Source organism: Bidens hawaiensis, unplaced genomic scaffold (genome assembly GCF_021521415.1).
Source record: "Bidens hawaiensis isolate Kalapana, Puna unplaced genomic scaffold, B.hawaiensis_p1.1 tig00001143_1, whole genome shotgun sequence".
NCBI lineage: Eukaryota > Viridiplantae > Streptophyta > Magnoliopsida > Asterales > Asteraceae > Bidens > Bidens hawaiensis.
In genome coordinates, this window is record NW_027491065.1 from 4197780 (window position 1) to 4219639 (window position 21860).

The window sequence follows — 21860 nt, forward strand, 5'->3', positions numbered from 1 at the left end:
AATGCATAATGCATAGGTCATGAGTCATGACTACCGGTTATTAAAATTAACTATATTTAAACTTAAAATAAAATAATTTGGGCAAAATATTAAGATGAGTCAGCTTAAGAAGTTACACGCCACCAAAAATATTTAAATGTGAAAAAATATCATGACCTACATAATAAGTCACTCTTTTACATAAAAATATTTTTTAAAAATTATAATATTAAAAGAAACAAATAAATTTGTATTGTATAGTATGTTGATCGAAAGAGGATATGGTTTCTACTCCCATCAGCTTTCATATCCTTTACCTCTTGACCTCCTAACCTCTTCTCGGATGATAAGAAGGGCCGAAATAAATGCTTTGTCAACGTTTGGAGATACTGATACCGCAAACTTCTCTTGCGTTTTCACTGTTTTCTGATGGCTAACTTCAGTATGTAACTATAACACAATTAGGTCATTAATTCTCCTTGTAATAGTAAAAGTATATAGAGATTCGTTAATGAAAATATTAAGGGTTCCGGTTTTAGAAACTCGGATTCTTTTTGAAACACTTCAAATCTAGATTAATCGATATTAAAGATAATAACTTTAGATTCTTGAAGTATGTAAATTCCACTAGATCAAAGAAGCCTTCATAAGTTATGACTTTTTGATGGTTAAGTCATCATCTCATATGAGGACTTTAGTTTCACCTTTGAAAAAGAGTAAAGTGTCATTTTCGTTATTATGGTTTGGCAAATAATGCGAATTTAGTCTAAAAAGTTTATTTTTTACATTTAGACCCTCCATGTTTCCCAATTCTTGCCAATTACATCCAAATCACTAACTCTGTTAAATTGAATCGTTAACTCAAAGGGTAGACATGTATTTTCACTCTTTCTTTATTATATGAGTACAGTGCCAAAATCGTCCCTGAAGTTTGCTCACATTTGCTAATTTCGTCCAAAAATATTTTTTTCGCAATTAGACCCTCAGTGTTTCCCAACTGTTGTCAATTTCGTCCAATTTGTTAACTCGGTCTAAATTCAACGTTTACTTAAGGGTGTTACTGTCCTTTTACATATTTGTTTACATTGTTATTATTATTACGCTGAGCTAAACCCCTTATATGACTAAAAATAAAGAAGAATAAACAAACGGATAATATATTAGATTCAAACATAGGAATCGTAAAATGTTATATATGTCATAAAACAAACACATAATAACAATAATTTAAACAAGCATGTAAAAGGACAGTAACACTCATAAGTTAACGTTGAATTTAGACCGAGTTAACAATTTGGACGAAATTGGCAATGGTTGGGAAAAATCGAGGGTCTACTTGTGAAAAAAAAATTTTGGACGAAATTCGCAAATATGACCAAACCTCAGGGACGATTTTGACACTTTACTCATATAATAAGGAAATAGTGAAAAGACATGTCTACCCCTAACTTAACGATTAAATTTAACGAGGTTAGTGATTTGGATGCAATTGGTAAGAATTGAAAAACGTGGAGGGTCCATATGCAAAAAATAAACTTTTTAGACTAAATTCGCATTATTTGTCAAACCAAAAGGACGAAAATGACACTTTACTCTTTGAAAAATAAATTTGACACGTAGCAAGAAAACAAAATTTTGTAACTTCAATCCAACAAGATTCTGGAGAGTGAAGTTGTCATCTAAAATAGCGACTTCAACTTTAAAGTGGATATCTTAGATCTTACGAACTACTCATATATGCATTGTGTTTTCAAACTAATCAATTTTTTTTTTTAAAGAAAGAAAGAAAGAAAAACTGATGTTAAGTAAACAAGTTTCAAGTCATCTATACCTGAGCAAGAACTGTAACTTTATCTTGAGCAAATATTGTAGATGTCCCATCTTTAAAGTTGTCATAAACTCGGTAATTGAATGTGCTTTCTGTCATATTGGAAGTCATGTAAACATCAAATCGAAAAGACTTGTGACCTCTTGTCTTCTTTACAGTGAATAGCCTGTGGTGTTCATGGTGATCTCCCTTATAAGCTTGACGTCTCCTATGGACGCTAATATGCTGCAATAATAAAATTTGCATAACCATGCCAAAAAATAAATTACATCTTTATGAATTAAAGAAAAAAATAAATAAACAAATGTAGATCGACCATTTACATATATGTAATGATCAGTGCAAAAATATGTAATCAACACCATCACACATATAACCCAGATGATTTACATAATTTTCGATCAATCGTTGCATACATGCAAATAGTCCGCCTATATATGTTTTTTATATTTACATAAAGATTAATGGCATATAATACACATAAGAAAAATGAAATTAAAAAAAAACATAATTGATAAGAGTTCTCACGGTTTTTGAATCATTGGAGTTTTTAAAAGATCCTTTATATAAAAATCAAATTGTTTTTTACGTCTAAAATAAATTACTTTTGTTGCAAAGGAGATGATGGTTTGGTCCGACTCGTCTACCATGTTGCGATAGCCATTCTTCTTCTTCTTGGCTTTAAATAGAAGATTTCCATCATCGTCAATGATCTTAAACTTGTCTTCCGCGGCATGGTCCTTCTCAAAAGTTAACTGCATTGGGTAAGTTGAACAATATTTTTGGTCCACTATCACCACCGGATACTCAGGCTCTTTAAAAACGCGATCCGGGGTTCCCCTACCATCGTCATCAGATGAATAACATGGGCTAGCCATCGAGTACGGGCTCGACATGTTAATTGTCTAATTAATCTGCCTCATTACCTTATTACCACAATGAACATGAGACCGCTCTAAAGGTCGTAACCAAATAGGTGGTTCCAAGAGACATTTAACTATTTTTAAGATGAAACTTCATCCTTTAGATATACCAGGAATGTCGACTTTCACTGGTTTTCATTAACTCTATATTTGGCTACATCAATTTGTGTTCCAAAGTTGACTTGATCAAACCAAAATTTATTTATCCGTTCATTCTAACACATTTTCAACGGTTTATCTGAGCACTATAAATGAATTGTACATTAAAAGTCACCTCACATTAATTCTTCCAAAAAAAATTGATTCAATGCGTTTATATATATATATATATATATATATATATATATATATATATATAGGTATTAGTTCTTTTCAGAAGTTTTTTTACAGCGAGAAGTAATATCATCCAATCATATTTTTTCTTTTAATATTTTCTTTTAAATAATTAGAAGGTTAGAATGGACTTTTTATTTTATTAATAAAATAGTTAAATCCTGGAATCTGGCAACCGTTTCAACATCTATACATCAATGGCGATCATCGGATATCACATCTATCATCCCCATCTTTCAAATTAAACATCTGATTTCAGAATCCCAAAGAAATAGCACCCAAATAATCTAAGCGATTTTCAATCATGATGTTCATATATACTTCGATTTTGACAATCACCCAGCTAAAGTCATGCGTAATATTATTATGCTCCAGATATAGCTACATTCAAATCACGATGATTCGGCAATTCGACATCAGCAAATCCAGGTATATATCAATTTCGATTCCCCCCTTTCACCCTCCTCCCCCAATTTTGGCTGTATGATCATATTAATTTTTAGGGTTTGTTAATTTAATATCAGGTTATCAAAGTACATGGCAATTTACTATGAAATCAACTAATTGTTTGATAAATGATTCTCAAATTGCTCAACATTTATTGTTAAATGTATATAATTTTATTGGATGATGATTTTCTTCATTTTTTTATGTATCCTAACATGTGTTGGGTTTTTGTTTTTTATTTATGAAAGATCAATTTCATTAACCTATAGATGTCTTACTTAATATATAGCCATAAATGTCCATTTATCATTATAAAACTGTTTATTTTCCTTTACTTATTCTACTCAATTGTTTCATTGCTCAACACATTATTCCACAAAACATATAACCAATATCCTGGTACAATTATTCCTATTAATTTGGTTTTTAAATTCAGTTGGTTTTCTGAAATTCTATATCTAAACAGGTGCAATGGATAATGAGTCAACTACACATAAAGTTCAGACAAGCAGTATACCGATTAACGAGTATGACGGTTAGTTATACGTGTTCCTTCTTTTATCTTTTTTTTCAACTTTAATCTTTACTCAGAAATTGTAATGATCATGACAAATATGCGTGTACGTTTCTCACCTGTGCAGCATTGTCAAAATGTGTATGTATGTGCATAAATAACTGATATGCGTGCGTGGCTGTCACGTGTGTGTGTCTATTCAAACAATTTTCTGAACGGATCCGCATAAATGTGTGTATGTTTGTCACCTGTGTAGCTTCGTCACCTGTGTATGTAGGTTCATGCATAACTAATATGCGTGTGTGGTTGTCACCTGTGTATGTATGTTCATACATTTGTATGCATAGATCCTGACAAATATTCGTGTACGTTTTTCACCCGTGTAGCTTTGCCTTTTATTGTTTGGTTTTCTTTGTTTTTTCCAAACAGATACAATCTTACGTTCACCGTCCCGTTTGTCTGTTTTTCTATATTATTTTTACATTATTACATGTACCTTTGTAACTAACTAAAGTAATGTCATTCAACGAATTAGGAGTTACTTTTTCTCTAGTCGGAAGCACCAACACCTTCTGCAAATTTTATTTATTTTCGTGTCTTTGGATCTTCATTTTATTGAAAGACAGTTTTTTTAAGACGTATGAATGTTAGGAATTTTTTCAGTCTTCGGTTATTGGCTATCTTGTTTTTGTTAATCCATTTACGCTGTTATGTTATTGCTATCATTTGTCGATGCAGTATACTTTGTAGGTCTGACAGTTGTATTCTTTTCCGTCGGATGTGTAGCTGCGTTTATGTTGTAGTATACTGTTGTTACTTTTATTTGACTACCTATTTTCATATATTTTTCTAGCTGGTCAACATTTTTCACATTATATAGCAATTAAAATCAGATCCAAACTGCTTTGTTCCAGGAAACCATGCTGTTGCACAGATATAAACGAGTGATCCAGAAAACAGTGAGTTGTTACTCGGACAGTCATTGTTGGTACATGATGTCAGTAGTTCAGTGTCTAGTGTCTGTAATCGAGTCGTTTGGATTTGAGTTTGTATGTAAGCGAAGTTGCTAACAAGTTCGCTGATATAGGCGAACTTGTTAGACAAGCGAAGTTAGGGACAACTTCGCCTGAACATGCCAGGCGAAGTTGTCGTGATTATATAAACCTAGGTTACGGCTTAAGTTTATATAATTCAACGAGTTTCAGTTTTAGTAACGAGTCAGAGAGTCCTGTAATCAGTGATTGATATCACGTGTTTAAGGTTGCAATATAACGAGTATTTGTTTATTGTAACGTGTGTTCGATTGTGTTAACTCGTATCGTTTTCTACGCTCGTAACGTCTTACGTAGGGATTCCGCACCTACGTAGAACGAGATATCTCGTGTAGATCCGGCTGGGAACCTACAATTGGTATCAGAGCATTTGCTCGATTGTGTGGTTCGGGATTATCACGTGGGTGTAGAAATCGTTCCGTTCGATTATTCGCGGGACGAGTTTTCTGAGTTTTTGTGTCCTACTCACCTCCTACAATCATAAACAACCCATAACACCTTCACAAACCTCGTAAAGTCCAGAAATCAAACATGCATATTCATCGTGTTCATCAGGCGAAGTTGCCGTCACTGTTCGTAGGGTTTCAGCGAAGATATAAGGTTAAGCGAAGTTATCCACAACTTCGCCTACCCTCTCAAGTTTGCTTATCTCAAGCGAAGTTACCCACAACTTCGCCTACTTCACAAGTTCGCTTACCTTAAGCGAAGTTATACACAACTTCGCCGAATCAGGCGAATTTAAAAAGGAAGCGAAGTTCAGAATCAGCGAAGTTCAGACTTAAGCGAAGTTATCCACAACTTCGCCTACAGTACTGTTAAAAATAAAATTTTTATTTTTCGGGTTTCTGTGTGTTTCGTGAAAGATGTCTTCAATCAACATTACGGAACTAGTTAAGATGGAAGTGGAAGCGGGTTCGGCTACAAAGGCACCGAAGATGCTTAAGAAAACCGATTATGTAGCGTGGAAAGATCGTTTTGAACAATATGTCAAGTACCAAGATACTAAGATGTGGGTATGCATACAAGATGGTTACATTCCACCTACTGCTGAGTATGAGGGTCGTGATCAGATAAAGAAATACAAAGAGATGGAAGAAGAAGAGAAGAAAATGTATGAGGCCGAAAGCAAAGCTCATGCAGCAATTACAATGGCTCTTCCACAAGAGATTCTGCACACTTTCAGAAAGTATAAAACTGCCAGAGAGCTTTGGGAAGCGCTTGAAAACCGTTTTGAGAGTAATGTGGGAATCCGTGCTTCAAAGATTAAACTACTTAAAACCCAGTTCTCGGTCTTCAAGTATCTGAAGAATGAATCACTTGATGATATCATCACTAGATATTATCATCTGATGACAGAACTCAGCAATTATTCGATTACTTACAAAGAAGATGAGATTGTTGAAAAGCTTCTTGATGCTCTCCCACCGAAATGGGAGATGTACATCGTGTTGATGAGTGAAGACAAAGACTTTGCCGACTTTGATTTGGAAACGGCAGTAAACAAGCTACGAACTTTTGAACTAAACATGGTTCGAAAAGAGACACCTACTGATCAGGTTCAAGATCCAGGAATGTATGGTGCCAAGGTTAATACAAGTTCAAGTTCGAAGTCTGATTCGTCTGCTTACTACTCAAAGGGAGAGTCGGGCGCTAACTCAACACATGAAGGTCATGTATCTCTCAACATGAATGGTGATGTATGCTTTGTAGCTGGAGGATCAAATGCTTCTAACCCTCAAGCAACCAAGAGTAGTTTTTCCCCAGGTGTTTCGAACAAAAACTACTCAAGGATGCCCATGAGTGTTAAATCTGCTGAAAAGCAGTTTGCTCTCTATGTATCCTTCATTGCTTCGTATGAAAATTACATTCAGGGTAAGATTGTTGATCCTATGACTTTGGATGAAGATTATGATCAGATCGATGCTGATGATCTGGAAGAGATGGATCTGCAGTGACAGATGGCGATGATTGTGAGAAGGGTTAAGAGGTTTATGAAGAAGACAGGAAGGAAGTTTGTTGGTGAGAGACCGGGTTTTGACAAGTCAAAGGTGCGCTGTTACAACTGTCAGCAGAATGGCCACTTTGCGAAGGAGTGCACGAATGAGAGAGTTGAACGTAGTCAGAACAGGTCGACACACCAGAATGGGGGTGGTAATGATAATAGAGCCATGATTTCCAGACAGAATGGGGAATATAACTAGAATCTGCACGTTGAAGAAGTGTTCGAACAGGCAAATGTGGCGAATATCGAAACTGCAGATACTGAGGAAGTGACTGGCGAAAGTGAAGCTTACATGGCAGAGGCTCAAAATGAAGCTTGTATGGCAGATGTGAAAGATCAGCTCACCGAGGTAAGTACTAAACTCCCTTGCACTAAGTGTGAAAATCTGTCTGAACAATTGACAACTATAACTGATCAGTATGTTAGTTTGGATGCTCAATTTAAAACCTTAAAAGAAGAACATCATTTCACTAAAGCTAGAGAAAATAGTTATAAAGTAAAAATAAAAGCTAGTGAAAAAGATATTAGAAGTCTAAAAGCAAATCTAGCTGAAAAAATTAAAGTAATTGATCTGAGCTATGAAGTGTTAGAAGAAAAAACCAAACTAATAGCTGAAAGGGATAAACAGATAGCTGATCATCAGGTGAGAGTGGTGGAACTAAACAGGAAACTTGAGAAATTCAGAAATTCCACCGCTATATTTGATCACCTCGGTAGTGATCAAGGTTCCCCAGTTAAAAGGGGAGGAATTGGTTATCATGAAGTTCCACCACCTTACAATCATAATTACACTTATGATCCTAGTAATCAAAAATCTGTTGATGTTGATTATAGTCAGACAGTTCCGGTTATGGTAACTATTAAAGATCCAGAAGTTAGTAAAGGCGAAACGAGTAAGCATGTGTCTAATGTGAAAATTTCTGTGCCTAGTCCTGTCTTATCTAACTCGGACAAGTCTTCCGAGTCGAGTGAGACAAAACAAGAGGCAGTGTTACCAAAAAGTGGGGAGAAACATAAAACATCCGAAAAGAAATCTCCACTAAACCCGTATGTCCCACCTTATGTGAGACAAACGGGCAGTAATACAGCCTCAACATCTAAAACAACTATGGAAAAGAAAGTTGAACACATGAGTTGTTTCATATGTAATCAATTAGGACACCTAATTGTTGATTGCCCTCTGAAGCAGAGATTCAGAGGTGTGAGGCCTTCAAAAACTGAAAACAGAACTAACTGTAATTACAATAGTGGTAAAACTGAAAACTCATCAAAGTTCAAAAATTGGTCTAATTCAGGTTTTCAAAGAAATAGATCTCAGTTTTTCACTGCTAACAACCAAACCATAAGTAATAATTCATTTAATTCACGATGGTTTGGATGGCCTCATAGTCAATCTCCAAGAAGGTATCCGCTCAGGACTTACAGAAATTATTCTGATGCTAACTTTGGACAGCCAAGGTACGGGATGTATCGACCCAAGACCAAGAGGTCTTGGGTCCCCAGATTTTAACCCTCTGCTTTAATCGTGCAGGAACAGTTGAACAGGGCTGCAAACAATCTATGGGTTGTGGATAGCGGCTGTTCCCGGCACATGACGGGTAACAAGAATTTGTTACACGAATGGAAACCTGTTCAATGAGGAAGAGTGAGTTTCGCTGGAGAGAGCGGTGGAAGGATCACAGGAATTGGGACTGTGACGAATGGAAAGATGACTTTAGAGAAAGTGAACGTTGTTGAAGAATTGAAGCACAATCTGCTGAGTGTTTCGCAGATCTGTGACAAGGATTACACCATGCATTTTACCAAGAATGAGGCGATTGTGTTGCATCCTGGTTTTAAGATACCCGAGGATTGGATTGTTATGAGGGCTCCAAGAGAGAAGAATACGTATATCATGGACATGAGGTCGACTGAAATGGCCACAGAAGAATCGTGTCTTTTGTCGAAAGCGACTGAATCGGAGTCCGAATTATGGCATAATAGAATGGGGCATATTCATCTTCGGAAGATGAACTACATTGTCAAGAATAGGTTGGTGTTGGGTGTTCCCTTGAAGAATTTCAACTTCAAAGACCAATGCTTATCATGCAAGAAGGGAAAGCAACACAAGAAATCCCATCACACCAAGAAGATTAATTCTATAGTCAGTTCCCTAGAACTACTTCACATGGATCTCTTCGGTCCAGTGAATGTAAAAAGTCTAGGAGGAACATCTTACTGCTTGGTGATCACTGATGATTTCTCTCGATATTCCTGGGTATATTTCCTGAAGTCAAAGGATGAAACTGTTCAGATGGTAAAGAATTTGATTACCAAGGTTGAGAATATCATGGGAAAAAGGGTTAAGTACATCAGAAGTGACAATGGGACTGAGTTCAAGAACTATGAGATGGAGATCTTCTGCTTACAGAAGGGGATTGAACACCAGTACAGCGCTCCGTATACACCGCAACAAAATGGAGTGGCTGAGAGGAAGAACAGAACTTTAATTGAAGGAGCCAGAACCATGCTGGCTGATTCGAAACTTCCTGTGGTGTTCTGGGCTGAAGCTGTTGCAACAACCTGTTATATCCTTAATCGAGTGTTAACTGTTAAAAGATTAAATAAAACATGTTATGAACTTATGCATGGGAGAAAGCCCAACTTGAGTGGTCTTGAACCATTCGGGTCACCGTGTTCGATATTAAAGACCAATTCTAAATTTGGTGAAGTAGCCGACGAAGGAATCTTAGTCGGATACGTTGTTGGGACTCCCAACAGACGGGTCTTTAATACATCGACTAGCAAGGTTGAGGTGGTGTGTAACACTGATATCACAAGTTACAAATCACCAAAACCAAGCACGGGACCCGCCGCGGTTTTCGACTATGATAGAATTTTTAAATCTTTTAACATACCTTATTTGGATTTTGCAGAAGTTGAGGAAAGAATGGCTAGGAAGATGATATGCGATGAGGAAGACACTTTGGTGCAATGACCACAGTATGATGAATGTCAGCCTTCCTCGTCAAATGCTGTCAATACCCCTGCTGCCTCTACTGAAGAGGAATTCATCAATCCGTTTCACTCTCAACATCATTCACCCATTGATGAGCTATCTTCAAACTTGGAAGATAATCTGAATGTCAGTTCGGTTCCGACTACGAGAATTCACAAAAATCATCCTCTGGAAAATGTGATAGGTGATCTGTCCGATGGTGTACAAACAAGACAAAGCTTGAATGAGCACACCTGTGTTTACACAAGCATTAAAGAATCATGCACAATCAACGGATGCTTGTACACCTGCTTTATCAGCCGGATTGAACCAAAGAACTATCAAATGGCTCTCAAGGACAGCTCGTGGGTCGAAGCCATGCAAGAAGAATTAGCCCAGTTTAAGAAGATGGAGGTATGGAACTTGGTTGCAAAACCAAGGAATGTGCATGCGATTGGCACAAAATGGGTCTTCAAATGCAAGAGAGATGAGAAAGGGATTGTTATCAGGAACAAGGCGAGGCTGGTTGTTAAAGGCTTTAATCAGCAAGAGGGGATTGATTACAATGAGGTGTTTGCTCCTGTGGCAAGATTGGAGGCCATTCGTTTGTTTTTGGCATTTGCTGCTCATAAGGAGATGAAGGTTTTTCAGTTAGATGTGAAGAGTGCGTTCCTAAATGGTAAAGTCGATGAGGTTGTGTACGTTGAGCAACCTCCGGGTTTTCCTGACCCTGACTTTCCCGATCACGTGTACAAGCTAAGTAAAGCGCTGTATGGACTACATCAGGCACCTCGAGCCTGGTACTCAACGTTATCTGACTACTTGCTTGAGAATGAGTTTGAAAGAGGTAAGATTGATAGCACATTGTTCTTCAAGAGAAAAGGGAACGACTTTCTACTGGTGCAAGTCTACGTGGACGACATTATCTTTGCTGCATCAAAGGTCGCCATGTGTCAGGAATTTGAGGCCGTCATGAAGAAGAGATTTGAAATGAGTGCTATGGGTGAACTAACTTTCTTTTTAGGACTGCAGGTTGATCAGAAGAAAGATGGTATGTTCATTCATCAGACGAAGTATGTCCATGATGTTCTCAAACGTTTCAAGATGGAGGACAGCACTCCATACGATACTCCAGTCTGCGTCAACCACAAATTGGGTGCTGAGTCAGACAACGATGCAGACGTGGACCCAACCCAATATCGGGATATAATAGGTTCTTTAATGTACTTAACTGCTTCTAGGCCTGATATAATGTTTGATGTTTGTCTTTGTGCTCGCTTTCAGGCAAACCCAAAGGAATCTCACTTGAAGGGTGCGAAGAGGATTCTATGGTATCTCAAAGGCAAGCCTAAGCTGGGGTTGTGGTACACGAGAGGAGGAGACTTGGAGTTGGTCGCCTACACAGATTCTGATTATGGAGGGTGCAATCAGAGTCGGAAGTCTACAACTGGTGGATGTCAGTTTCTTGGTGGCAGACTAGTGTCCTGGCAATGCAAGAAGCAGACCTCAGTCGCAATTTCAACCTGTGAAGCAGAATATATGGCAGCATCCAACTGCTGCTCCCAGGTTCTTTGGATTCAACAACAGTTGCGCGATTATGGTCTGAATTTTACTCTTACTCCTATTTGCATTGATAACACTGCTGCTATCTCAGTAACTAACAATCCCGTTAAGCACAGTAAAACTAAACACATTGACATACGTCATCATTTTATACGGGATTGTGCTGAGAAGAAACTGATTGAGCTCGAAATGGTTGATACGCTAGATAATTTCGCTGACTTGTTTACGAAAGCGTCTGATAAAACTAGATTTCAAAACCTTGTTGAGCTGAATGGGATGTTCAATCCCGAGTAACCATGCTTTATGTTTTTGTTTTAAAAAAAAAAAAAAAAAACGTCACTATCGCTTAGAATTATGTCGGTTGCCTCAGTTTGAAGGACATATCTTCGGATATGTTTGGTCCTCATTTCTACTTGTTGAATATAAGGATAGCCATTAATCAGATGACTGAAAGTGACCGGGGCGGTTTATGATGTGTTTTTATTCTTTCGCTGAAAATTAGTCGATCATACTTAGTTAGAAGGACACATACTTGTATGTGGTCGGTCCAGCTGATCCATTGGATCTTCGGGATAGCCGTTTACCTGAAAACTTCAATTTGATCGGGGCGATTGAAGGTAAAAATTTTTCAGGGAGATGAAATTATTTTTCAAGTCTACTACTTCGTAAGAAGTACCTTTACTATGTTTAACAGAAAATTGATCCAACCTTGGAAAGTGATAGATATACTGATTCTGTGTGCTTAACTAGTGAAGTTATAAGGCCTAAAAGACTTTAGAACAGTCATTGTATGTCATGGTAGCTTTTTATGGTGCGTAAAAGTAGAAGTGATACTAACTAAATCTACTCGATTTTATGTGGAAACTTCTTATGAGTTGTGCATGTCTCCATTTATATCTTTCCGAATGATAGGCAGAAAAGCGATTACCCAGTCATACACGAGCCCGTGAGTGTTCTGATTCCCGTGAAGATAGCGTGTCAAGAAACTGCAGTGATCCAGATTCGGGACTTGCAGTAGTTTATCTGAAGTTGTGTAAATACTTAAAAAAAAAAAAAAAAAAAAAATGAGGTCAACTACGGGGTGACTTGGGGAAAGCCAAATACGCTTTGAGAATAGATAAGAGGTATCATAATCTCTGAGTTGTTGCCCATTTAAAATTTTGAGCTTAATTGAACCTAACCCGTATCACAGAAACGATGAAAACCATTCTAAGTTATTTACCTGCTTACAACCTGTTTCTTTATGTCATAATACAGCTAAACACCGATCTGTGTGACAGTCACGTAGTTAGTATGATTCCTGTTCGGATCTTTTCTAAAACATGGTAGTCCCTATCGAGACTGAAATTTGATCCCGTGTATTTTATTTTTAAAAATTTTTCTGCTTATGTAGTTGTTTGATTTTATACCTGGTTACTTGGTCTGAATCGTATCATTTAATTCTTTAAAGGTTGTTTTAAAACTTAATTGCAAATTGTAGGTGTTTGTTTTGAAAATTTTCATATATAGGCGAACTTATCCATAACTTCGCCTACAATAGGCGAAGTTATCCATAACTTCGCCTGTCAAATTTTGACCCTATATAAAGAAGTTTTAAGGTCAGACATGTTCATTATTTCAAAACCAGCGAACTTATCTCCGAAACCTAAGCGAACTTATCGTATTATCGATCTCAATCATCTGTGTTCATTCTTTTTCGATTCTAATCCGATTAAAGGTGTGTAGGGTTCTATATATCGTATAATCTTTGTCATAGGGTGTTAATGATAGGTCGTATTGACCCGTTTCTCGACCTCGTCTTTCGAAACATTAAACACCTGATTTCAAACTTGTTATTACGTGGTCGTAATCAATTTGGTCGTCTAGTACTTCATAAAAACATGGTTTACGGAGGCCTTAATCTCCAATTTCACCAACTACACGTCGATTGATTCGTCTATCTGTTGTCGATTCATATTCAGGCGAACTTACAGTTTAGGCGAAGTTATCCATAACTTGCCTGAGGTTTAACTTCGCCTGACAATTAATTAGGGTACAGTATATGAGGCGATGTTGTAGTTAGGCGAAGTTATCATTAACTTCGCCTGGACCTTTTTACTTAACAGTTAACAGACGAAGTTCAAGTTGAGGCGAAGTTGTTCCCAACTTCGCCCCACCTCTAACTTTGCCTATACAGAATAAATCACAACTTCGCTCATGGTAATAGGCGAACTTGTGATTTGCGTTGACGTGTATCTAACTTAGTCTGTTTGATGCAGATATGGCTGCTGTAGGTGGTGCAGGCGGAGATGACGGTGGTGATAACTAGAGACAGTTCTTCCCGGGTCACAACATGTATATAACATTAGACCCGGAGGCGAGCGGAGTTGATGATTTTCGCGAAATCATCACATTCTTACTACGCTCGCGTATATTCCACGCGATCACTACAACACTGCCGATATCCTTGCCCAACATTGAGGATTTTTGGCAGACCATGGAATATGACTGTAGAGTCGAGCCCCCGGTGATGCGCGCAACAGTCAACAATCAGATTGTTCAGTTCTCTTCTGAACAGATCCGGGCGGCTTTACGATTTGGAGATGAGACGAGGGATGACCCGACAGAGTTTGTGGCTCCTTACCGTGATGGAGCATTTTTGAGGATGGGATACTCTGGTCCCTTGGGAGATACTCAGAGAAGGAAAGGGTTTTTACTTGACCAGTGGCGCTTTCTCATGCATGTCATGATTGTATGCATGTCAGGGAGAAAGGCGGGCACTGATGGCATGGGCGCGACCATGCAGTCGGCGATGAGTGCTCTGACTTACAACAAGCGATACAGCTTTAGTCAGATAGTCTTCTATGATATTGATCGTCAGAGAAGGGCGATGGCGCGTGAGAAATTCATCATGTATCCAAGATTCCTACAAATGATCTTGAATCATGTTGCTCCAACGCTACCTCAGCGCCGTCCGATCAGATACGTTGAAAGTGTTAATAAACGGATCTTCGCCCAATGTAGATCTTCGAGTGCGAGGAGCAAACCTGAGCTCCGTCCTCGCCATACTCCACTGTTTGGGTACTTAATCAACCCAGGGTATGTGCCTGCTCGTGGGGACGAGTTTCGGGACCCGGCACCATAACAGGCAGGAGCACCTCAAGTTATACCTGCTGCACCTGTTGTGTCACAGGAGGAAATTGTGGACCTTGATGCTGAGTTTGGAGGTCAAGGCTACTTTGATATGGAACGGGTGGACCCTGGAGAGTATGTGCAAGTCTCGGTTGAGAGGGTGTCGACTGTGAATGTACTAGGACAGCTGCTACGGTGGCTGGTTCTGATGAGGCAAGAAGGATTTTGGTAACACATGAACGGACTCATGGGAAAAGAAAGAGAACTGATGATGATAGCGAGTCAGATTACGAGGAAGAGGTACAACAGTTGATTCGGAGATCAAGAAGGGAACGGACAGGTGCAGGATCGGGAGCCGGTGAGAGCTCGAGGGTAGTACGTTTCACTCCACCCGCACTGTCCGGTATGACAATGGTTCCCTCATCATTACAGGTTACAAGGCCAAGCGCCACGGACGTTCCCGTGGTGGCTACCTCATCTGCCTTTGGCCTCCCACCAACTTCATTCCAACTACCGACTCCTGAGATCGTCCGGTTGCCGCCTCCAACTCTTACTCCAACGGAGGTCGTGGCACGCTTTATTGAGTCGACTGTTGTGGCCACTGCAGGGTTATCGGTGACGATACCACCTGCGGTTACGTCTTTGCCTACTTCTGAGGTCCCGATTACATCGGAAATCCCTCCTCAGTACACTCAAGATATATCACATCTGAGGTTTGATTTCGATGCAACTTTATCAGACTCAGAACGAATAGCAGCACTTGAACAGGTCGTGGCAGAACAATCAAGGATAAATCTTATCCAGACCCAGGCTATTCAACGCCTAGTTGCAGAGAATCAGATGCAGTTGTCCCTGCTGGTAGAACATGGAAAAATCATAGATGCTCTGAAGGAGTTCTTGGCATCTCAGGGGGAGACGAGCTGTAAAGGCGATGAGTTGAGGACCAAGAGACGAAATGATAGAGACGATGATCCCAATGCGTCGAAAGATGCAGGTGGTGAGTTGCCAAGAACTGATCAAGCTCTTGGAACTTCCACAACTCAGGGGGAGTCGACAACTGCAGCTGGTGATGATGATGTGGTGGTAGTGGACGTAGAGGAGATGGATGATGAGTTGGTTGGTGATGATGATGTACTACCGAGTGATGAGATAGAGAAGGTTGGTGCAGAGATAGTGATTGATAATGATATTGAAGAGGGAGAGATAGTAGAGGAGAATGTGGAGCATGAGTTACGTCAAGTCGAGAACGTAGATAGGAGTCAAGAGATTGGGAATTATGAGACTGAATGGGAAGAGCAGCCTAGATGGAAAGAAGGCTATGCTCAGTGGTTCGTCAAAACGAAGAAACCAGCGGTCCCTACAATGTTTAAGAAGAGTTACAACATTAGAGGCTATGCTGAAGCGAGAAAGGGGATTATTTGCTGGATATACGATGAGCAGTTGAGGCTCTTCGTGATTAAGAGATATGATGGCGTTCAGTACTTCAAAAGATTGTTGAGATCATTGAATACATTGCCAGAATGTGAGGTGAAAGACTTAGCCAGATTGGGATTGATAAACCGAAGTGATGATAATATGGCTAGAGTTATTGGGAAGATTGTTTGGAAGGAAAGTATAAAAGAGAAGAAGTTTGAGCTGTTGAAACCATAAAAGGGAAAACTTATCGAAGACAAAGATCGTGGATTGAGAGCAGATGGTAAACCTTGGATGATTATGAAGTATAAGCCGATCCGGTGCCTTAAAGAAGTGCCGATGAAACAGATGCCCAAGGATGTGCTCAAAGATCTAAAGTGGTGGTATGTTGATTGTGAAACAGCTGAAGCAGTGATGGAAGACGAAGATGAACAAGAGCTGCTAAGAGTTTATGATCCGATGCATCTAGTGAACTTGTCGCAAGCTGATCTGCAGGTGCTGAATGAGAAGAAAATCTTTTATATTCCTGCTTGGAAAGACGAAGCGAAGAAATATCAAAGAATTGTATCAGTTTGTGTACGCGAAGGAGTTCATGCTTGAAGATGAAGATGCAAGGTCGTTGAAGATTACAAGACACGTGCTTGAAGATAAAGAGATGAAGCTACTGCCAGGGGGAGTCTGTTGGTACATGATGTCAGTAGTTCAGTGTCTAGTGTCTGTAATCGAGTCGTTTGGATTTGAGTTTGTATGTAAGCGAAGTTGCTAACAAGTTCGCTGATATAGGCGAACTTGTTAGACAAGCGAAGTTAGGGACAACTTCGCCTGAACATGCCAGGCGAAGTTGTCGTGATTATATAAACCTAGGTTACGGCTTAAGTTTATATAATTCAACGAGTTTCAGTTTTAGTAACGAGTCAGAGAGTCCTGTAATCAGTGATTGATATCACGTGTTTAAGGTTGCAATATAACGAGTATTTGTTTATTGCAACGTGTGTTCGATTGTGTTAACTCGTATCGTTTTCTACGCTCGTAACGTCTTACGTAGGGATTCCGCACCTACGTAGAACGAGATATCTTGTGTAGATCCGGCTGGGAACCTACAGTCATATTTGAAGGGTGGACAACGTTTGGTTACGGGTTCAAAGACTGATTTTAAGAACCATGCTCGTAATGTCAGGTATTGTGTAGCTGATGCATATGCTCAAATGATTGTCGATAGGTTTACCCACAACATGAGTCATTTGGAGGATTTTTTTTTCCAATTCAAAGCTGTTGACGGTGTGCTAAGGTCTATATTCTGGTTTGACGGCATATCTAGATGCAACAACGGTATGTTTGGTGAAGTGCTAGCTTTTGATGCAACATACTCAACAAACAGGTAACAAATATCGCGTTACGTTTATTGGCAACAACTTCTAATTCTAGTTTACCACACTTTATTTTTAATTCAGGCATGACATGATTTTTGTTCCTTTTACGGGTGTTGACTGCCACAAGAAATGTGTTACCTTCGGTGCCGGCTTAATACATTCAGAAACGATTGACTCATACCAGTGGTTACTACATGCGTTCCTATCAGCTCATGGCAAGCAGCCCAAGTTGGTGTTGACAGATCAAGATCCAGCAATGAAACAAGCCGTTTCATCTGTTTTGAATGAATCTACACATAGACTGTGCATGTGGCACATTACAAACAAAATACCTGTTAAGGTTTGTATACGCATTTCAACATGAATGTTCTATTCCAGTTTTTAATTATTTTGGTATGCGTCGGTCATTTTAAGTTATTTATTGGCTCTATTGCACGTTCAACAATACTAGTTACTTTTGTTTTGTTTTATAGCTGAAGGGTGAAATTAGAAATTAGATGTCGTGTTAACAAGCTGGTTTGGAATGTATTCATCAAGCCCGAGACGTTTGAATCCAGATGTCATGATTTGTTTGACGAATTTAATTTAAGTGAAAACAAATGGTTAAAAGACATGTTTTCTATTAGGGAAAGTTGGGTTCCGGCTTACTTTAGAGATATTCCAATGTGTTGTTTGATGAAGACTACCTCACGTTCTGAGAGTTGCAACTCACAGTTCAAAGTATATTCTAGCCCTGGCAACAATCTTGTTCAATTCATGAACTGCTTTGAAATGGCATTGAATGCCCAACGGCACGTGCAGCGCGAATTGCAAAATGATACCACAACAAAGACACCGCCGTTAGAGACCCGTTTGCCAATCGAGCGTCACGCGTACTACGTCTACACTATAACAATTTTCAAAGAAGTTCAGAAAGAGATTGCAAAGGGATTGTATCATTGTGACTCACAATCCCAATGACAACACATTTTCATGTTCCTGTAAGAGTTTCACTCGCATCGGCTACCTGTGTAGACACATCTTCAACGTCCTCCAAATCAAGCTAATTGATGAAATCCCTGACAAATAGATTCCATCTCAATGGAGGAGTGACGTCCTACCCTCATCACTGTTCAAGATTGAAACCAGATACGGCGTTCCCCTTGATGAAAGATTTAAACTAAGGCAACAGTTTTTGTCTTTAACCAATCAGTGCGCCGACCGTGCAAGAGGAAACATAGAACTTCTCCAATCGTTGGTCGATCAGAGGCATCAAATCAAGGACAAAATATGGGGAACAATTCCTATAGAACCTTCCTATAATAGCAACTCCGCCATAATACAAGATTTGATTGGCTACAAGCTACCTGAGCAAATCACAATAAAGCCACCAACAGGGATTAAAAATAAGGGTTCAGGATCTCGCAAGCGCAAGATTGGTCCAGGCGAGAAGGCTAAGAAGAAAAGCAAAAAACCAAAACGTTTTGTGCAAAATGTAACAAACGGGTTCGTGGTCATGACTTGCGTAACCATAAGAAAGTTATGGAAGAGAAGGAACGTATGCGAAAAGAAAGGGAACAACGCCGAAAGGAAAGGCAACAAAGGAGAAAAGACAAAATGGCAACGATGGATAACCAACCGGCGGAAGATGCTGAAACCAATGAGACCGTTGACACATCTGAAACGGATTCTTCTGAAGATTCGGATGACACGAGCGATACCGACTACAATACTGAATAATGTCTTTTCTTTTATTTTTTATTTTGTGTTTTTTGCTTACGAGACATTATCGTCTACTGTTACACCTTAGCATTTTCAATTCACATCACATTTCAATTTCATACACCTCTATTCACATCACTCTTGTGTAACATATGATTATTTTTTTTCGTTTGCAGCCATATGAAATGTTATATTCAGTTATTTCATATGAAATACATGCATGTCTATCTGCCAACCGATTGTTGAACATGGATTTGATGCCTTAACACAAATCATGTTGTACGCTTACATGTACAAGACATGTTATTCGCCTATGTACACTTTTAGACTTGCATACGCTTGTGTAACTTACATTGATTTATTTACATAAGTAGCTATACAAACAGCTATCATCATCCCCTTCATGTCAACTACGCGCGTCTCTGTTTGTCAACCAATAAGTGAGCATGGATTTTTGCTGTGGTCGAACAACTCATTTGGTAAGGTACTTTGTTCACAAAGTTATGGTATGTGAATATCTTTTAAAAACCTACATACACAACATGTTATATTCTATAATTACCAATTTCTGGATAAACGGGTGTTTACGTGACGGTTGTACCTAGATTAGGCCCGTATGTGGTTACCTATTGGCCAACTATGATTGTGTACTATCATTCAGATGCACCAAATGGTGTTCACGTATGTGTCATTCTCTTGGTGCGCTTCTCCAGTCTACTCAACACAGTAGTATCCCAATGTTTTTATGTAATCAAACTTTATGGCTATGTAACTATAATCACATGTATTCCAGTGTGTACTAACATCGTCTAGCATCTAGGTACGTGCGCTTGTCTACGTCACCCGGTAGGTACTCATGTTTGCTGAGTCCAACGTCTGCCCAACTCGTTTGTTCTTATATACTTTGATGTTTGACATCTTATTTCTGTTGCAACCAACATTATCTTCCTCTTGAACACACCAAATGTCAGTTTGATCCACACTACCCTACAACATAACCACCATATCTCAACAATGGAGCATTACACTAACTAATTTGACACATTGAACCTTTGAGGTGCAACGAAATAACACACACAATGGTTTCCTTTGGCAGCCAACATATAAACCAAAAAAATAGTCACAAACTTTGTGTGTAACGACAAACACATCGCAACAACCTCAGTCAACAACTGTTACCTTTCCCAACACATCAATTATCCACCCATATACTGCATCCGAAAAAACATACGCATTTGATTAACAAACCAACTTCATTAACATACTAAAACCCAGTTACATTTAAAAATCCTCAAAATTCGGTCATCAAAACCCAGCTTTTCATACATAGCTGATACATCATAATCAAAAGCACATCGACATACCAGAATGTTTTATCAATAATGAACAAAACATACTAATGTCTTAACATAAGGGAGTTTTGGTCCGAAGCCCATGAAACATAATTCAGAAAACCATAAAACATTAAACACTAAACCCGTGTTACTAGACTTCACGCATGCATCCATCACTCGCCTACCAGCGCTTCATCGATCTCCTCTTTCTTCTTGTTGACGGACGAAAGCAGAATCTTCGCCGTGTACTTTATCCTTATGCTGATCAACACCTTTTTATTCTTCATCGAAGCCTCCCCAAGCCCACAGCAGCAGTTACTACCCCCCTTAAACGTCTCCATATGCCTCATCGTGAACAACCCGGACTCTTCATATTCCTTTCTAGTGCACTTTAACTTCAGCCACTTCGGTTCTACCCCTTCCATTGGAATTGCTTTTGGATGATCCACGATTCGGAGGTAACTCACAAAAAACTCCTTCTGCAACAATAGCTCATCATTAACCGTTACACATCGTTGTCATTAATCATCATACAATAATAAAAAAAATGGATTTTTACTAAAACCATACTAACAAGTTTCATCACTTTATGTGAGCATACGCCACTGTACTCGTCATCCGAATCCTTATCTGATTTCGACCGCCTTTTGTTTATGGCCTTATCAACATTGTCTAACACCTCAATTGCCAGATTTTTCACATCAAGGCACACCAAATAACAGTGATCACCTATTATAATCGGTATTACAAACATGTCATATGGCCGTATTCGTAATTTTCTCACATCGTTGTTAACCACCCGCCTTAGATTTTCCTTTATCAATCCAACACCCTCTGTGAACGTCACATCTTTTAACTCGATCATGCTTCCATTCTGTTAATTTCAAACACATTAATCAACACAAGAAGCAAAAAAATAGATACATTAATCAACATGTGCCAGACCACTATATCCAACCAACCTTAACATCTAAGCATTATGTTAATGGCATAAAACAATATCATACAGACTGTTGAAAAAGTTTACAACTGCACAACACACATAAATCACCCACACAACATCTCACTAATACCTACATATCTACCTACAGCGATCGTTAGACCATCGCATTCCAACACACATAACAAAACAAACATCCACCTTTGCATACTAACCACATCAACTTTCTACCCAGCTGGCATCACGAGACCAACACAAAACAGTAATACACACAGCCAGTTGAACATGTTCACGCAACCGTATCCGATCAACAATAAATCTACGCAGTCTCTTAACCTAATAAACAATAATACACACAGACAGTTGAAAAACT

General features: G+C 38.8%; 2 protein-coding genes across 2 annotated transcripts; one reads left to right on the forward strand and one right to left on the reverse strand.

Annotated features, from left to right (window-relative positions):
* Positions 1 to 276: 276 nt before the first annotated feature.
* On the reverse strand, positions 277 to 2703 carry LOC143560569 (protein LURP-one-related 15-like). The gene is made up of 3 exons (XM_077048854.1): positions 2413 to 2703; positions 1811 to 2032; positions 277 to 429 (listed from the first exon to the last, which is right to left on the reverse strand). Exons 1-3 carry the CDS (start codon positions 2701 to 2703, stop codon positions 277 to 279), a joined length of 666 nt encoding a protein of 221 aa, XP_076904969.1.
* Positions 2704 to 17374: 14671 nt separating this feature from the next.
* Positions 17375 to 18472, forward strand: LOC143560252 (protein FAR1-RELATED SEQUENCE 5-like). The gene is made up of 3 exons (XM_077048594.1): positions 17375 to 17520; positions 17594 to 17852; positions 18050 to 18472. Exons 1-3 carry the CDS (start codon positions 17375 to 17377, stop codon positions 18470 to 18472), a joined length of 828 nt encoding a protein of 275 aa, XP_076904709.1.
* The last annotated feature ends 3388 nt before the right edge of the window (positions 18473 to 21860 follow it).

Excerpts from the sequence above, each read along its gene's own strand:
- LOC143560569 (XM_077048854.1), bottom strand. The coding sequence starts at position 2,703 with ATGTCGAGCCCGTACTCGATGGCTAGCCCATGTTATTCATCTGATGAC. Across the intron at positions 2,033-2,412 it reads TCATCTCCTTTGCAACAAAA|CATATTAGCGTCCATAGGAG; the intron begins GTAATTTATTTT and ends TTATTATTGCAG. Across the intron at positions 430-1,810 it reads AAGTTACAGTTCTTGCTCAG|TTACATACTGAAGTTAGCCA; the intron begins GTATAGATGACT and ends ATTGTGTTATAG.
- LOC143560252 (XM_077048594.1), top strand. The coding sequence starts at position 17,375 with ATGAGTCATTTGGAGGATTTTTTTTTCCAATTCAAAGCTGTTGACGGT. Across the intron at positions 17,521-17,593 it reads GCAACATACTCAACAAACAG|GCATGACATGATTTTTGTTC; the intron begins GTAACAAATATC and ends TTTTTAATTCAG. Across the intron at positions 17,853-18,049 it reads CAAACAAAATACCTGTTAAG|CCCGAGACGTTTGAATCCAG; the intron begins GTTTGTATACGC and ends GTATTCATCAAG.